Genomic DNA, 18,612 nt, shown 5'->3' with positions numbered 1-18,612 from the left:
AAATCAAGCAAAAATTAATGAAATTAATATCAATAAAAAATGTTTATTACAAAGAACAATCAGTTCAAAAATTAAATAAATAAAATTCATAAATATTTATACAATTTATACAGTAATATTATATTATATATTGCAATATTATATAACAATTTGAAATATAATAATAAAATTATAAATAAGAAGGAACGTTCAATTTAAATAATTGAACAGTACTTCATCATACTCCATAAATTAATTATTATCGTGTTATTAATAATTTTTCAATAATATTTTTAATCTTTTTCTAAAGTTTATTCAAATACATTTTAATCCATGATATAGTATAATGTAGCTTTATGGAATATGAAATATTCAAGTTGATTTCTAATATATTTACAAAATTAAATATAATAAACATTACATTTATGCATATTACAACGTATATTACAGCGTATGTTTAAACATAAATGTCACGAAATTTTTCATTTTCATTTTATCAAAATTAAAATTCGAATGATATGTACATAATAATTAACTCATTATATTATTTACACGGAAGATTGAGAGTCATCTTCTTTGCAATGTCAGGACGGATGTATAATGATTGTCAATGTAATTTGCAATACTAAAGCTAGGAATAAATCAATCCAATTTATCGTCAATTCATTCGCAGCACCAGTGCCAACATTGCAAAACGATTGTTCGCAACAAGTAGTGCAAGCTGACAATTTTGTACGTTCGCCAATCACTATACATCCAGGATCGCATTTACTAGTACATTTCCTTTCCATCGACCACGTTTGAGGACTAGAGGTTGAATCTTCAGTGCTGGTAGTATAAGAAAATCGCTTTACCTGAAAAAAAAATAATGTGTCACAATAAAATGTGTAAGAAGTATTACTAATTTTTTATTTTATTACATATTTATTACTTATTTTTTTATATACATACTTTATTACTTATTATATATACATTATGAGTATTTAATATAAAAATTTGAAATAAATTTTTAAAGTAGAATATTATATTTTAAAATATTTAAAAAAAATTTGTTCTAATCATTTATGAATATTTATAAAATGAATTTCATTTTGAATGCAAAATTTTCATGAAATTTAATCAAATATTTGCGAATCTAATTTATGACGTTTGATATTTAACAAAATATACATTTGAATGTCACTGTATATGACATATAATGTTCTAATGAAGAGAATATTACCTTTGAAAATGTCATAGTGACCATTCTATATATATTATTTTTAATAATTATTTTTAAATTATTATTTGAAATGAATTTCATCTAGGTCTGTATCAAAATATCAATTAAAAATGATTCGTCAAATTTGATTTTTTCAAATTTTTATTTTTTTATCGAATAAAAAAATAGAATTAAATTATTATAATTATTTTTACTAATTACAAAATTTACGAATATTATTATTATGTTGCAAGGAAATTTCATTCCTATCTTTAACAGGCTTCTGCGGATGATAAATAAGTTATCATTTCTAGCCGCCTAGTAACGCTCTGTTTGGTGTAAAAACATGTGAGAGAAATAGAATATCAAACATCTGGTGGAGGGTCCGCGCGTCTCTGCATATAATCAACAAGCATTTGAATCGGTGTTATCATTTGTCATTACCATGCAAGTCCTTTTGTCACCAGTGCACTTGTACTCGAAAGCGCTATAATTTCCGGTAAGATTGGAACATCTCTCTCCATCTTCCATCGTTTCACATTGATAACACCATAAATCGTTCACTCGTTCCGATGCTGCATGAGTTCGATGTTCCGTAGATAATAATTGCCCTGATAATCATAATATAAGTAATATATAGATAAATATACAGATATTAATAAAAATCCATAAAAATCATAACAAAATAGAATTATAAAAATTGTAAAAATTATAAAAATTTTTTTCTATTTTTATTTCTCGTTTATACTTTTAATTTTCATTTTTCTTTTTTTTTTTTTTTAATATCACACTTTAAAACTATAATTCGATACATTTATTTTTTTAATGATACAATGCAAATAATCGTTCGTAATTTATCTACAAAAAATTTGATTTTAAATATTTTTATAATAATTCAACATTTTTATATTTTTTATTGTTAAATCGGACAATTATTGTATTGTTTAAAAAATAAATCTATTGAATTACAATATTAAAATAAAATTAATAAAAAAAAATAAAATTAAAAATAAAAAAATCATGTGTATCGATCATTTTTTATGATTCATAGCAAACTCGAAGGGTGCGGACATACAGAAAAACAAGCAGTAAAACGACAAAATGACAAATTAAACGATCATTAAATGATTATTAAACGATAGAAAATAAATCAAACATATAAGTCAGATTAGATTAAATTATATTATATTATATTAAATTATACAAGCACCGATAAAAAATCATTTATAACTTATTGCATAACTTCTATATGTCAATGGCCTAATACTTAAAAATAAATGCTTCAACAGGTGTAGTTTTCTATATATTCTATATTTTGATTATATATAGACAAAATTATATTCTTGGATTTCTTTAAAAAATCATATAAATAAAGCATTCTTTTAAGTAATCTATTCATAAAATCTATTCAAATAAAATTACATACAGAACAAAATAAAAATAAATAAATAAAATAAAAAACAAAAAGGAAGAAAAAAAGAAAAATAAAAAATTTCACCAAACCCACATTAAGATTATCCAAATTTAAAAATATATAATTAAACCAAAGAATAAAGAAATATATATATGATTTTGCCAATTAATCTCTTTAATAATATAAGTAAACAAAAAAACAAGTAATAAGACAAAACAAGTAATCGGTATATCAAGCTTACCATCAACAATTGCGATTGAAGTGACGATCAGCAAGCATGTGACAATGACACTTTTATTGTCAGCCATATTGATCAGCAACACCTCGTAAGAGGTCCGTAAATTAAATTGTACATTCGTATATTTTGTGCATCATCGTATATCATCGCGAACGCGTTGAAATGCAACAAAAGAAGATTCGAGCGCGGTAGATCGCCATGTTGATGTCAATGGTTGCGCATGCGCATATATAACTGTACATGCGCGTATTCGGCTGCTCTAGAAACCTCGAAATACGGAAAATCAATATCCATAGGAGCCGGAAGGTCCTGTCCGTTCAGCGGGAACGTTTGACGTCAAAGTTTTGTGCGCATCCGCGTCACATCCAGAAAACAGAAAATTTTATTGTCACGAAATCGATGATTCCACAGTACTGCAAATAAATATTACTTAAGAAAAACAGAATTTATAAAGAGCCGCCATATTTGATTATCGATACATAATCGATAGTGAAACGATCAATATTTGGTAACAGACAGTATCGATTCTACGTATTTTTTATTTTATAAGAATATTAATTTTTTATTAAAATAATATTGTTATGATTTTTGATTGAATTAAAATAATTCCTTAAAGAAATTGATAAATAATTTTTTTTTAATTTATTATCAATAGAAAATACTAATTGAAGAAAAGAAGATTATAATAAGCTGTAAAATTTCTTTCACTAAATTTTATCTGAATTGAATTGAATAAACTGAAATATATGTTCAAGCTTATATTCTTAATAAATTAAAATTCTATTTTTTGTATAGAATAATTTTATCAAAAAATATAGATTTGTAAAAAATATGTTTTTTTTTGTTCTTATTTGTATAACATAAATTTTTAATCTTATTTGTATAACATAATATAATATTATGTATATTATTAAATATATTATAATATAATTATAATATATAATTAATTATAATATATAATTAAATATATTATAATATATTAAATATAATATATTGTATATTATTAAAAGTCATTTTATAGTTATTGTAACACAGAAATTCATTAAAAATTAAAAATATTATAATTCATTAAAAATAAAAGCATAAAATATGCTTATTACTTTCTTTATATAAAAATTCTTTAAATAGAATTCTTTACATGTGAAAAAAAATTAAATTAATATTTCCATGAAAGATAATTTCAATAAAATTATATTAGTACACCAAAGGGTATTAATCATACTTCACCTTCATCCATCATCTCAATCGAAGTATGTCAAATTTAATCGCATTTCATCTATATTCATATCATTCTTTAAAAAAAATTTCAATTTAATCATACCAAGATGTTAATCATATTTTATCAATTTCATTCCTTAAAATTACATTCATTGACATTGTTCAAAGCTATAACATCTCTTCCATTAATTCCTTTTATAATTCATATCTTTTATTTTTCAGGAATCTCATTTTATCCCATCTCGACACATACAAGTAAAATTCAAATTAATCGTCGAGAGAGTAACCTGATGTTTACGAAAGTAAGCAAATACCACAAATACGACCAGCTATACGGTAGATTACTTCCAATTGGGTGCAACAAGCATGTCCAGTTAGTGGCCGAGTTAAAACACTGTTCTCGCGGTTCCTACCATGTAAGTAAATTATCCAGGAAATTTGTTACAGGTTAAATATACCGAGATCTCTTGTTGAAGTTCATCCAGCGCTATTCAGAAAATGAAAAAGAGAAATGGAAAGTGTCTACGCGAAACACTATTCCGTGCCTCTTGTTAAATGCTGGAATTGACGATTTCGCTTGGGAATACTACAAAGAAATTCAACGCTGTAATCAACACGAATTTTCGATAGAAACATACGCTTTGATTAAAAAGAGAGAAAATGAGAGCTTATTGCAGAAACAGCTAGTGCTGCAGCTAGTCTCTGAAAAAGAAATTATATAATTAAAATTTTAACAAAAGTATTTTATCGAAATTGTACACATACTTATGTTTTTTATTTTAATTGTAATTAATTTGTTAATTTTTAATAATAAATGCTAGTAAATAAAAATAGAAAATAGAAAACAAAATGTATCGAATACGAGGAATTATAGAAGATAATTTAATGAAATTTTAATAGAAGAAATTCTTAATTATTATATTAGATTCATTTGAGATAAATTTTGTTAAATAAAAAAATTTTATAATTTTTTTTTAACTTTTAATGAGTTTTACTTTAATGTTTTAAACATATTAATTTAACGGATATCTTATAAATCATCCATTTTAATTTAACATTTTATTGCATTATCACTATGATACAAAATATAATTCAATTTTACATTGCTGACATAAAATTTATTTTCAATTAATATTAAATTTAATTATGAATGATAAAATGATAAAAAAGATATTAAAATTGTGAATGAAAAAATTAAGAATTATAATTATTAATTATAATACATTTTTTTTGTAATGTAATAATACATTCTTTTCGTAATATAAATAAAAGAGAATTTTTTAAAATGAAAAACTACTCAGTGCAAGCCAAAAGAAAAAAAGAAATTGAAACCATATAACCACAGAACCAACTTTAGCAATGAATATTTCAGTAAAGGGCACTATTGTATGTTTATGGGTATTGTCGTAAATCGACTTACTTAGAGCTTAACTATGGGTTGAATTTATATTTTATGTTCCTTTGCAGATGCTCCGCATTCCATATAGAAATTTTGAAACTAACTGAATATTCGTAAATGAATATTCGTAAATGAAATATCTGCCAATAGTTTTAAAAGTAATATAAACTTTTGAATACTTGCAATCATAATTTTTTTTTAATTTAAATATTTAGCCACTACATCAAATAACAGAATTTTTTTAAAATTAATTATTAAATTATATTTTTGAAAAAGTTAATATTTTATAAAATTACAATATAACAAGAATTTTTCAAGCTCTGGTATTTCTGATTATTCCAATATTCTTAAACAATACATATAAATAGAAAAGAAGTTTATACTTTTTCTTGTAAAAATAACTTTCTTTTGAAACCAATCTTTGGATCAATTTTCCGGTTCCGCAGACACAGTGTTATACGTAGTGCTACAACTGCAGAATTTAATATCTTCCATCGTTACTTTTCAACTTGACTTATGTTCTAAAGAAAATTTTTCAAGAAAAAAATTTATGTTAATATATTGCAAAATGGAAATACGCATTAAGAAATAAAAATGAGAGATCTCAATTAAAATTATACTTACAATTTAAAATATAAAAATATAAAAATAATATAATAAATATAAAAATATGCCATGAAAACGAGAATTTATTTTTTTTAGCAATATATTTATATTATATGTATATTAGCTTGAAGTATCATCCCTTAAATATTTGGAAATAATTTTCTTTTCTATATTACCTGTAATAATAGTATTAATATTTATTTATATTTTAATAAATAATTTAAAAAATAATAAAATAATAATAATATAATATAAATTATTATAGAAAATGGATATTTGTATTCTCAATCAATATAAAAACAAATTGATTATAAAAAAAATTTTGAAAAATTATATATTATATTAATATTATTTATAAAATCTCATTATCATTTAAAAAAATTAAACTCACTTAATTATCAAAGCTTCTAAAGTGGAAAAGAAATACTATTCCAACATTTCTCGTTTCCCGTTCATTTTTGAACGACTGCTATTAGCAATGGCGTGTGCCAATAATCAAAGCGTACGGTACTCCTTTGAACTTTTTCTAGCATCTTTCTTTCCAGAGTAATGGCTCAAACTACTCCTGTACGCTGATTTAACGAGTGTGGATTATTTTCTTTTTATTCTTGCTTCTCGTTTCACATCTGTTGAACATCGGTTCATGGTATTCGACCGTAATTCACTTATTATTAGATTGTTACATATGAAATGGTCGATTCAGAATCTACTGATTAAATATTCTCTTAAATAATATTTGTTGAAAGTAAAACTCGAAATTGAATATAAATTACATAATATTTTATCATTTTGTTATAAAAAAATAAATTATATATTACAATAAACTATGGAATTATAATAGAGATTAAATTAATTAACATCATAGAGTAAGTTAAACCTTTAGTTGAGAGCGGATTTTGTATGACGTTGGATAATTTGATTTTAAATTGAAATCAGAAATTTTTGTTCGATCATTTCACAATAGTCTGCTGCAGTTGCATGTTTTATAGGGGTGAATAGCCGCAGGCAAATCGATTTTAGGTCTACAAGGGACAAGTGTTATTGCTTTCACTTGAACATTTTCTCTAAGTGTATTGTCTTAAGATTTATTGGAATTATGAATTACAGAAGTAAAATGAAAATTTTGTGTAACTATCCAGTTGTGAATTATCATTGTGAATTATCTAAAAAAAAAAAAAAATAAAAATAAATTTATTATTTATTATCTTCATTTTTAATAATAAAATTGCAAAAAAATAATAATATAAAATATCTGATATTAATACAATTAATACCTTAATAATAGATAATCATGCTCTAATTAATCATTATTGTTTAATTTATCATTTGATGTAATATGATAATTATTATTAACTCTTATGAATATATAAAGATATTTTTTTATAAAATTCATAAACGATTATTAATTTATGTTTGTTTCAGGAATCCATTTTTTTTAAAAGAAATATTTTCTATAAACTGCTTTCAATTATATTGAATGTAATATTAATATTTAATGTTAATAACATATATTTAATATAAACAACATAATCTTCAATTATTACTAACTTTTCCCGCTATTGATAAAATATAGAATAATCTATAATATTATCAATGATAAAAAATACTATTATTTTTTCCATATTGAAACTTCCAATATAAAATACCACTAATAAAATACATCTAGAAATAAAATTTTTATTTTTTGTTTTGCAGTTTTGAAACAAAGCAACCATTAATTTTTATTATTGAAACATAAAGCATGCAGCATATGTTATGAATAGCATAGAAATATTTATTATATTCATTTCAACAATTTTTTTTTATGAAACCAATTATAAAAATTTTATATTTACAAAAATTACAGAATAACTACTTTAAGGTTGATACAAAGACAGCAAGATATTAATTCATTTTTAATAAAACCTATTTTCTTTAATTTCCTCTCTTATTGTAGATTTTATGAAACCATGTGTACTTTTTTCTAAACTTTTTCCGTTTATTACTTCTTATATTTTGAGTGACTTGTATTAACACTATCTTTTTTAATAGTAATGATTTTATTTATTAATTTTATTTTTACAAATATTTAAATATCTCGAATACGATGAGTTAGATTTTCATCAGCTGTACGTTAAAAATAAAATATGTTTAATATTTGCCATTGGAAATTAACTTTAAATTTAATACAGTTGAACAAATCATATTTTCACAACGGTTATTTTGATTTAAATGAAATAAAGCTGGTAGAAAAATTAGTAAGATAAATATTAATTTCTCTGAATATTCATAACGATTGATAAATTTATATTGCACGTTTCGCGATGGAAATCTCAAAATTTAACGAGAGAAATCTTCTCTCAGTTATATTTGTAATTACAACAAGTGGTTATAATAAGCTCTTAGGAAAAGTTCTTGAAGTTGAATTTTAAAAAAAACGAAAAATAAAAAATTAAAAGTTTCAAAGCTTTGAAGCATTAAAAAAAAATTGCGAAATGGAATTTAATATTTGAAAATCAAAGTATATAAATTAGATTAACGTAATATGAAATAATTGACAATAGAGTACAAAAGAAAAGTTAATATTTGTAATATTTCATTTCAAAGAATTTTCTTAATTACGTACCTAGTAATTACTTTAATAAAAAGCAGTTACATTAAATGAAACGTCTTAAAATTAGGTCAAGAGAATTTAATCTCAATGTGTAATCTCAATTTTATAAATATTTTATGAATAAAGCATTTTCTATTTCAAATAATTCTTTGATAGAGGTTTACAAGATTGACATTTAAAATTTATTATCATATCATAAGATGTTATATGAAATATTATAGTTGATTAATTAATAAGCTTATGAAAAGTCATTAATTTTGAAATTATTATAAAATTACATTCATTTATATGTTAGACACGTTTTGTGCATATTTTATACAGATAAATCTGTTTGTCACATCATATATTTCATCATATATCCTCTTGAAAATTATTGAAAATTATTCTGTAATTCTGATAATAAATTTCAATTGTCACTACACGCAAATACGAACCAATTACGAAATAATCTTCGATGAAATTCAATCTCTTAATAAATTTTCATAACGATTGAATAATTTACATATTTAAATATAATGATTCAATTTATATATCGATATATTATTATTAATATATCGAATATATTATTAATAAAGTAAGAAATTTTTAAATTAAATTATTTGAATTTTATATTAAAAAAATTATATTAATTATATTATATATAATTGAATATATTATAAGATTCAAATATGTAAATTAGTTATGTTGTGTATATATTGAGAATTGCATAATATACAATTAATAAATTCGAAATCACGTCTCATCCATATGACCTATGTGTCAAAAGCAAATTGAAATTGATTTATACGTAATACTGAGAAAATTAAAGGAATTCGGAAAATATTTGAATCATATATGCACTAAGATGTTAATATTTTTTGTACGATTCATTTTGTTAACTTCATTTTGTTACATTCATTTTTCATATCTTTCATGTACAAATATAAAAGTATTATCTTCATCAAAAATATTTATAATATAATCATAATAATAGTTTTATAACAATAACAAAGAAACAAACGAAAAGAATCACATTAAACAATGAAAATGAACATGAGAAAGTAGTTTCATAATGTAATTGATACTAAAAGGATCGAGAAATTACCTTATTTCATTGTCAGGATAAAAACTCAGGCGACTATATTATCACTTAAACTTTTTCAAGATGAAATCAATTAGAATCTGAGTGGCGTTAATTTTTACACGAAGAATGTTTTGAAGTATCTGAAAAATGAAGGTTAGAAAATTTTATATCGAAACAATAATAAAAAAAATATAATATGATTGATACTTTATGTTTGCAATATATAATATATATAAATATTGATATATATATAAAAGATTAATATCCGTTTAAGATTTTTTATTATACTGTAAGATTATATTAAATTATTTTTATATAGATATAAAAATAATTTTTACATAATTTTTACTTTCATTGTTAAAAATTTAATCAAATTATTTTAAATTATAAATTCTCTCTCTTTTTTAGATTCAGAGATTAAAAAATTTTTCATCGAAATTTTTTTTAATATAGTGCATTTATTATAATGCATTTGACATTACTAGAATTAAAGTACTTACGAAGTAGATTTCACTTTGTATAAATCATATTTTTGCTATATCATTTATTCGAAATTGTAGTTCTGATTATTGAAAGAACAAATCTTATTAATTATTCTTGAATTTTCCTTAATCATTGTATCATTATAATATCATATTCCATAGTAATTCATTCCAATTTTGTTATTAAAAAAAAATAACTGTAAAAAAATAAACTGTAAATAAATAAAATTCTATTTAAAAATTATCAAAGAATCTTACAATGTATTTTTATATAATTATATAACATATAAAAAAACATATAACATAACAAATAACATATAACATATAAAAAAAAAAAGTAAAAACTTAATATAAAATATGAAATAAAAATATAGGGAATATTTTTTCTTTTTTACAAGAGATTATAAATATATAATGAAGAGATCGTATCTAAATTATTATATAATTATATAAACGATCGTATCTAAATTATTCTTATTTCCAATCTCAAAAGCATGTATGTTCTTTTCTTTGTTCCGAGGATCACTATTCTATATATCAGAGACAATATAAGAAAGAGATTTAAAAATCAATCAAGGAAAGAACTGTAAGATGAATACAAAATCATATTCTATGATATTAACAATATCATAGAAATAAAATATTATGAAATTCATTTTATTAAATTATGAAATATAGAAATATTTAAAGTTATTTAAAACCAGAAACTTGTTAAAGATAATAATAATATCTCAGTATTTTATTTAATTTTTTAAATACATGGTTATTGAAATTTTCTTCTCGAATAACAAACTTATAAATCTTTTAAAATATAAAGAAAAAAAATATTTTAAATATTTTTTAAATTAAAGTTACATTTTTTAAATAAATAATGACTTTTTATTTCATCTTTACAGTTGTTATGAATTATTTATTATTTGTTGTCAAAACAGAAATGCATTTTGTTTGCGTTAAATTTAAAAGCGGTACGTGAAATAACTTCCGTAACAAGTTAACATGACGAAATAACAAAAATTGTCTTCATGCAATTCTCAACGAGCCTTTCTATTTATAATGTATAGAGAATATAATTTAAAATTTAATTTTTCATTTAAAAAAATATGATGTTTAAAAAAAAATAATTTATTAAAAAGTAAAGTATATTAAGCAAATCAATTAAATTTTTTTTCTTCTATTATATGTATTTAAAATATTACAATAAAAAAATGCAATGCTCAATTTTCAGAAATATGTTTAATAACTGATAAAATTATTTATATATATATAATTACATTGTTCATTGCAATTAAAATTCTGCAACTAACATAACCTCATTAGTGAGGTTAAACTCTACAGATGCTACTATAGCAAAGTAACAAGTTCGTAGGAATATTAGCATAAGGAACTTCATGACTTTGCTCGAATCAACTTGTCGAAATTCATCAAGGACACAGGTCACGTCCATCAAAGTTATAACTCAATATCCACTAGATTGCCATTAAATATACATTAATAAATGATATCATAAAATATTAATGATATTTATCTATCTAAATCTTAATAATAAGCGATAATTTTCGATATTTTCAATATTATAAATCTTTAATATAATATTTAATAAACTTAATACTAAATTATTACTTATTTAATCTTATTTATTTTAATTAATGAAATTTATATGCATAGTTTTTACATTAAAATATAAATCGTGAAGTATTTTGAATATTTTATTTTATTAATTAATTTTAGATTAAAATTTTTTGCATAGAAATTTGGAAAGATTAATTTAAATGTTAATTAATAAATTAAACGACATTAAGGAATGTATATCTAATAAAAATTCAAGAATATTTTTTGTTAAAAGATAGGATAATAAAAAGACTACAATAATAAACATAAGTAAAATCTGTGGCAAGAGATAATTTCTTAGGAAATGTTAATTATATTCTGTTGTTTTAGAAACTTTTGCATATTAACCATTATGAAACTATTAATTATCACATTATCAAAGAAATTTTAATTCTTTAAACTTTAATTAAAAAATTTCTTAAGTTTTTATTATCAAAGAGTAAAAAATTTTTCATTTTATTTTAGTTAAAAAATCTTGTTATTTTATTATACATTTAAATGAATGATTTATAATTTATTAAAGATTATATATTCATTAGTGTATAATATTAAGAAAATTTTAATATTTTATATATTTATTAAAAATTAATATTTAATTTTTTTAATACCTAATTAATTTTAGTATCTAATTATTTAAATTTAAAAGTTTTAAACAATTCAAAATATGAATTATATAATTACATTATTAATATTTTATATTTAACTAATGTACATATAATTTAATTCATATTTCATTTTATTTGATATATTAATCAATATTTAATTTTAACAAGATGAATTCTATAACATTATTTATAAAATTTGAATTCCCAAATATTAAACATTTCTATAAATATAAATGTTTCATTATATTTAAAAAAAAAATTGATTTCGAAATAAAATAATACGAATACATAACCTTATATTTGCAATAAATTATCGAACACTATTTTTATTTCTCTTTTTATCATATATATTATACATTTAAAGAAAAAAATATTAAATATAAATAGTATTATTATTAAATATTAATATATAAATATATAATATAATTCTAAATTTAATTTCGTTACTTACACGTCATTATGGCCGCCACAGTATGTTTATTCTTCTTTTTTCTATTGTGTAATATACTTTTATTTACGAATCACAAAGAATCCTTCTCGTTATATACCACGATCGATTATATTTACATCGACACAAGAATTCGGACATCATTTCGTTACGTTTGGATAATTGAATTAAGTCCAGATCATCGATGTTTACAGCGAAGCAACACGTGAGACCGCCAAAAGTGCTTTCCACCCCCTCACATAACTCATATCGGCCTTTCATGGATCTAACGGAAGAAGTTTAAACGTTAGAGAATCGAAAACACTGATTGGTTATTGCGCTCCGGGTCGATGGTGGAAGGGGACGCCGGGTCGCTACGAGCCTCGCAGTATCGCTTCGACTTTGAACGCGGCAGGTTCGGTGTCGTTTGCGTTGTGTAATTTCTTTATTATCTCAATTTATCATTTATTTAATGTTTTAAAAAATCTAATAACGTGATTATATACCAATACGAAAGTAATAAACACGCGTTCGATTCGCGGAAAATTCTCGGGTTTTTTCGTGCATATATATATGACGGTTAAGTGACACGCAAACAGGTGCACCTAACGCATAGCACAAGAAACGAATCACGGAGGTCGTTGCACGTAATATCTACCAACAGACAATTCGCGAGTACGGTGTCTACAATTATATAGTAACGGATTCTTTTCTTATACGATACCACTTGTCACCAAGAATCCACTATTGTCTTCAAAGAGAAATCGACTTAGTATCTTTGTTACTTATCATCGTGTCGGTAAGTCCTAATTATTATTGTATAATTATGAAATATCATTTTTAAAGCGAGAGTTTCTTTTTTTTTTTTATATGTAAGTTTTTAATAATTCGATTGACAAGATAATGTGCATTATTAAGAGTTTGAATATCCCGCCACTAAACGAAAAATATAATGAATGATAGTAACGATGATCTTTGTTTCGACTATATTCTTTTTATTTCTTTTTATCTTTTTACTTCAGATTACAAAGTTAGATATTTTGAAGGCTATTATATCGTAATAACTTTTTCAAAATCGTTGTTTTATTTATCGAAACATAAAGAATAAAGAATATAATTAGCACCTAGGAATTTTTTTAACGAATCACTTTTAATCATTTTCAGTGAAATTCAAGCGAAAAAAATATCCTTAACTGAAGTAAAATTGGAATGCTTAAAGTTTAACTAATCAATTTATTTATCGAATACTTGTTGAACAATACTTGTTGAACATAAACTTCTAAATGTTATAATATCGTAAATTATACGTTCTTCAAATACATTTAGATATTTCGTTTCGTTTAAAATAATATAATTTAATTATTTATTCCATTAATTATGCACAATATTATTCAAAAAAATTATTAATTTAAATATTATCTTTTTTACATAATTAAATTTTTAATGAGAATTATTAAACGAGAACAAAATTAATATTGTTTTTCTCTAATCAAAGAGAAAATAAAGAATAAAAATATTTGACACGTATTCGTGGAAAAAAAAATATTTATTGTTTAAACATTTTCTCAAGAAAGAATATAAAAAGATTTCAAAACAACTTTTTATTTAAATATAACTATAGTATTTGTAAAAATGCCATTATTATTTTAGTAACTTTTTATTTTTTTCTTTTTCGATAATAATTTAATTTTATGAATTGTTTTTAACAATTTATATGTTATATAATATAATATGATATTTCATAAAATTAAAACCAAATTTTGAATCAATTTAATATTATCCTTACTTCGAATGGATCTTACGATTAATAAATAGGGATTATTAAAATCCCTATTTTCATGTTTCACATATTTCCCTAGTATCGAATTTTCATATTCGTGTTTTACGTATTGTCCATAAGAAAATATAAGGATAAATCTTCAAAAAAGCAGATTGCTTCGTTTTGAGTTCACTTATAGTATTATATTTTCGTTATGAAATTGCGTGGTCACTTAAATTAATGCAATTTTTTCGTAATATTAAATACTCAATATTAATAAATCAATTAAAAATAAATTAATTCATCGTTATTGTTACTCAATGAAAGACAATTAAATACTATTAAATTTTTCACATTTTCGATTCGGGAAAAATTTGCATAGTTTGCACGAATAACATTCCGTATAATTTCTGTTGCGTCTATTTACCAAACATTTCCATTAAACTCTATTTCAAACTCTCGCGCAGATTCGTAGATACATCAAACGGAATGGTTCAATGTTTAATCCTATAAACTGAAAATTCCGATTGTTAAAGCACGGTTGATTCATGAAAAAAATTAAAGAAATTTAATATTTTACAGATGAAATTTCGTTTTGAAACAATATATCTATTTATCAAATGACAATGTGTATACATTTGATTTTTTTATTCTAATAGGTTATGTTTGTCATTTTTTACAAAAGTTTCGATTTTAGTGAAAAGTTTTTTATTTATTTTACAAGAGATTAAAGGATTAAGAAAACGAGAATAAAAGAAGGAAAAAGTGAATACATTTTTATTTTCTGGCAATTGATTACCATGACGAACGTTTAATTTCATTTTTTTCGCGGAATTCAATTAAAATCTTCGCAAGAATTGCGGAGTTACACGCGGATTTGCGAAAGTATCGATCGTAGTATGACCAATCCTTTCACAGCAAATGAAATAAATGAAATTCAAGATGTAAATTTCGTGGAATTTTTTCTCTGTTCCCTCGTTAATTGTCGAAATGTCTCTCGAAAGATATATCACTATATATATATACGAATTTCAAGCAACTTTTTTATTTTTTTTATTTAATTCGATCGTGATTAAGTAGAAATAGATGCTAATTAACAATTTTGAATTATGATTTTAAAAAAAATTAATCGAACGAGATTTGTTTTAAAAATAGATTAAATTTGATAGCTTGTTATCAATTATTTAATTTAATGAGACAATGGGAAATTATGTATTTATGTTATTTGAATAATCAAATTATCTGTTATTATAATTATAATTATATACTATAATTATAATTATAATATATCATAATTAATGTTAATTAAATGTATTTGTGTAAATGATCAGAGAATGAAAAGTATCAAATTGGACAAAATCATTTAACATATTTCTACAGATTTAATTATTTTCTTGTCCCAGCTCAATATTTTAAAAATTTTGATACCATTTTTAAAAAATTTCTTTTTCAATTCTCATTCTTTTCCTATTATTATGAATATCAAAAATCAAAAATAGGATTTTTCATTCTGTAGACATTTTTTTGAAGAAGAATCAGGATATCGATTTACGACTCGAATAAATTCATAAACATTCAAATTGGAATAATCAGTCGAATTCATTGATTCGAAGGGTTCGAATTAATGAAGTTTAGTGTTTAGTTATTAAATTACAAATTCATATACCACTCACTTGACCGGTATTCGAAGTGCTTTGATCATAAAGGGTCGCAGTACCAAGTGATGTTGCACCAGACAATAAGACTACCGATGTGAAAATATCCTCGACTTCCTCTCCTTTTCATTCTCACTTCCTTCGTAATTTATTACAATAGATAGAAGAAAGGAAAAGGAAAAAAGAGTATATATATATATATATATATATATATTTAACTTTATTTTTTTTTTCTCCATTATGCGAAAGAATTGTCAATTGCAATTCTCTTATACTTCTTCATCTTCCTTTGACGTCATTCGTTGTATGACATTATTTGATATTAACAAAACAAAGTCGTTAGGATAAAGATAGCATAGCCCTTTGTTAAGTCTTTATGGTCGAGGAACTGTGGATGACGTGAGATGTATTATATCGTATGAACGATAATCATTATTGAATGTTTTCCTTTCGCTTGTCGGTCTTTCACGAAACAATTGAATGATAGGTGGATCGATTTTTTATTAAAGATACGAAATTAATTAATCTTATATAATTATAACTGAGAATAATATGAATTAAAAGAACGAATATTTTCAAAATTTTTATTAAGAGAATTAAAGGGAAACAAAGAAACGTTTGTAATTTTAAAAAAATTTTATAAGGTAGCTTACATTTTGCATAATATTTCTGTACAACTCTATATATTAATAATAATAGAAAATAATAATCTATGATTATTAATTGTGTAAATATCATAATACGCACTTTGAATGTTTTATATTATTTTATACGTATTATATCATTTTTCATATGATTCAATGAAATATGTTAAAAAAGATATTATTTCTAAGATTTTTTCCATTCTGTAAATATTTACCGTGTGCTTTCTAAAAGCTTATAAAAAATTTTCAATTTCATGTTGCCACTTGAATTGACATTCGAAATTCAATAAAATAAATAAAATAATGGAGAAAAATTATAATACTTAATTTTTTATTTTAACATTTGGCAAGATACGTAAAGAAACATTCTTTAATTCCATTTTAAATGCTACAAATTTTATTAAATTTGTGTATGTAAATTTTTGCACAATTTGTAGTTGTATAATTTCAATGTAATTGTAAAAGTTAGGTTATCGACCAATTAATCCCATTACTTTCCCATTGAATATTCAATGTCTTGTGGTAATCATTGTTATCTTATTATTGTTAGAATCTTCACATCTTCAACTCTTATAATATCTCAGTTATCAGTTTATCATTTAAATATTAAATTTTTTGCATCAAAAGATCTCTGAGATGACAATATTATTTTCCAATAAGATGATTTTTTTAAAGAGTTGACACATAATTAATGAAACAAATCAGAAAAAGAAAAGGATTAAAAATTATTTGACACTTATATATAATTGAACAGATAGAATTTAAAATAAACTCGATATTGCAAAGAATGATTTATTTAGAAATTTTCCAAACGGTTCAAGTGATTTTCCCGTGGAAGAATTTAAATTGTGATACTTACACGTACCTACTTATATATTCCGGTCCACGTGCAATGGAATTTATTCAACCGAATTTTTAATCTTAAGGATGCACATTCCTTACGTATCTTCGAAATCGATTTTCTAAAGAATGAGCATTGCTACGTGGAGCCTTCATCCTGCATTTTCAATTCATTTTTCGCGAAATTATTCCTTCAATGTAATTAAAATTCACCATTTTTACTAAAAAATGCAGTAAACAATAAATCTTTTGAATTTTAATATATTAATAATTAATAAATTTTAAGCCTATAATTATTTTTATAATTATATTTTTTCCTAGTTTTTTCTAGGGAAATTATTATTATTTTTTCTAGGGATTAATTATTTGAAAAAAATAAATATTGGATATCTATTGCTCCAAACAATTTGTTATGCTTTACTTAATTGCTAAAATAGCAGATTTAAATTACAATAAAAATAGAAATAAAATATAAATATTGATTAAATATTTAAAAAAAAAGAAGAAAGTATTAGATACCTGTTATCACTATTCGAAGATCTCCAACGACACTATGTTGTTTGCAACCAGAAATATCATTTGCGCGTAGCATAAAATATCGAATTACACAATTAACAAGATGTTGCTCGAACTTCGTTATGGAATAATTCTGGAGAGAAGAGGTTCGAAGAATATTGTTTCCGTTCTGTGACAATGAAACTTTGAAGCGAGATGTTTCCTTTCCACGAAATTATCAATATATTCGTGACAGTTTTAGAGACTTCGTTCTTCGACCTTTCTTCCATTTCTTCGCTTCTTTCGCCTCTCTCCCTATCTCGAACTCTGTTGCATTCCAGTCTCGATGTTTAATTAAAAAAGTTGTACCTCGATTTCAATTATTC

General features: G+C 22.7%; 2 protein-coding genes and 1 long non-coding RNA gene across 4 annotated transcripts in view; 1 reads left to right on the top strand and 2 right to left on the bottom strand.

Annotated features, from left to right (window-relative positions):
* Positions 1–351: 351 nt before the first annotated feature.
* LOC122710883 lies at positions 352–3,103 on the bottom strand. The gene is made up of 3 exons (XM_043929095.1): positions 2,836–3,103; positions 1,625–1,791; positions 352–833 (listed from the first exon to the last, which is right to left on the bottom strand). Exons 1-3 carry the CDS (start codon positions 2,900–2,902, stop codon positions 564–566), a joined length of 504 nt encoding a protein of 167 aa, XP_043785030.1. The 5' UTR covers positions 2,903–3,103; the 3' UTR covers positions 352–563.
* A 3,456-nt stretch (positions 3,104–6,559) lies between these two features.
* Positions 6,560–10,319, bottom strand: LOC122710908. The gene is made up of 3 exons (XR_006346014.1): positions 10,212–10,319; positions 9,733–9,851; positions 6,560–6,681 (listed from the first exon to the last, which is right to left on the bottom strand). It is a non-coding gene; the product is annotated as an uncharacterized LOC122710908 (long non-coding RNA).
* Positions 10,320–13,250: 2,931 nt separating this feature from the next.
* Positions 13,251–18,612, top strand: part of LOC122710713 — a 40,050-nt gene continuing 34,688 nt past the window's right edge. For both annotated transcript variants that reach the window (XM_043928749.1, XM_043928757.1), the window contains exon 1: positions 13,251–13,632. The gene's annotated coding sequence lies outside the window, so the exon portion shown is untranslated. The remainder of the gene's footprint in view (positions 13,633–18,612) is intronic.

Source organism: Apis laboriosa, unplaced genomic scaffold, assembly GCF_014066325.1.
Source record: "Apis laboriosa isolate Shangri-la unplaced genomic scaffold, ASM1406632v1 scaffold10_cov145, whole genome shotgun sequence".
NCBI lineage: Eukaryota > Metazoa > Arthropoda > Insecta > Hymenoptera > Apidae > Apis > Apis laboriosa.
The sequence above is the reverse complement of the archived record's forward strand: the minus strand, read 5'-3'. Positions and strand labels throughout refer to the sequence as shown.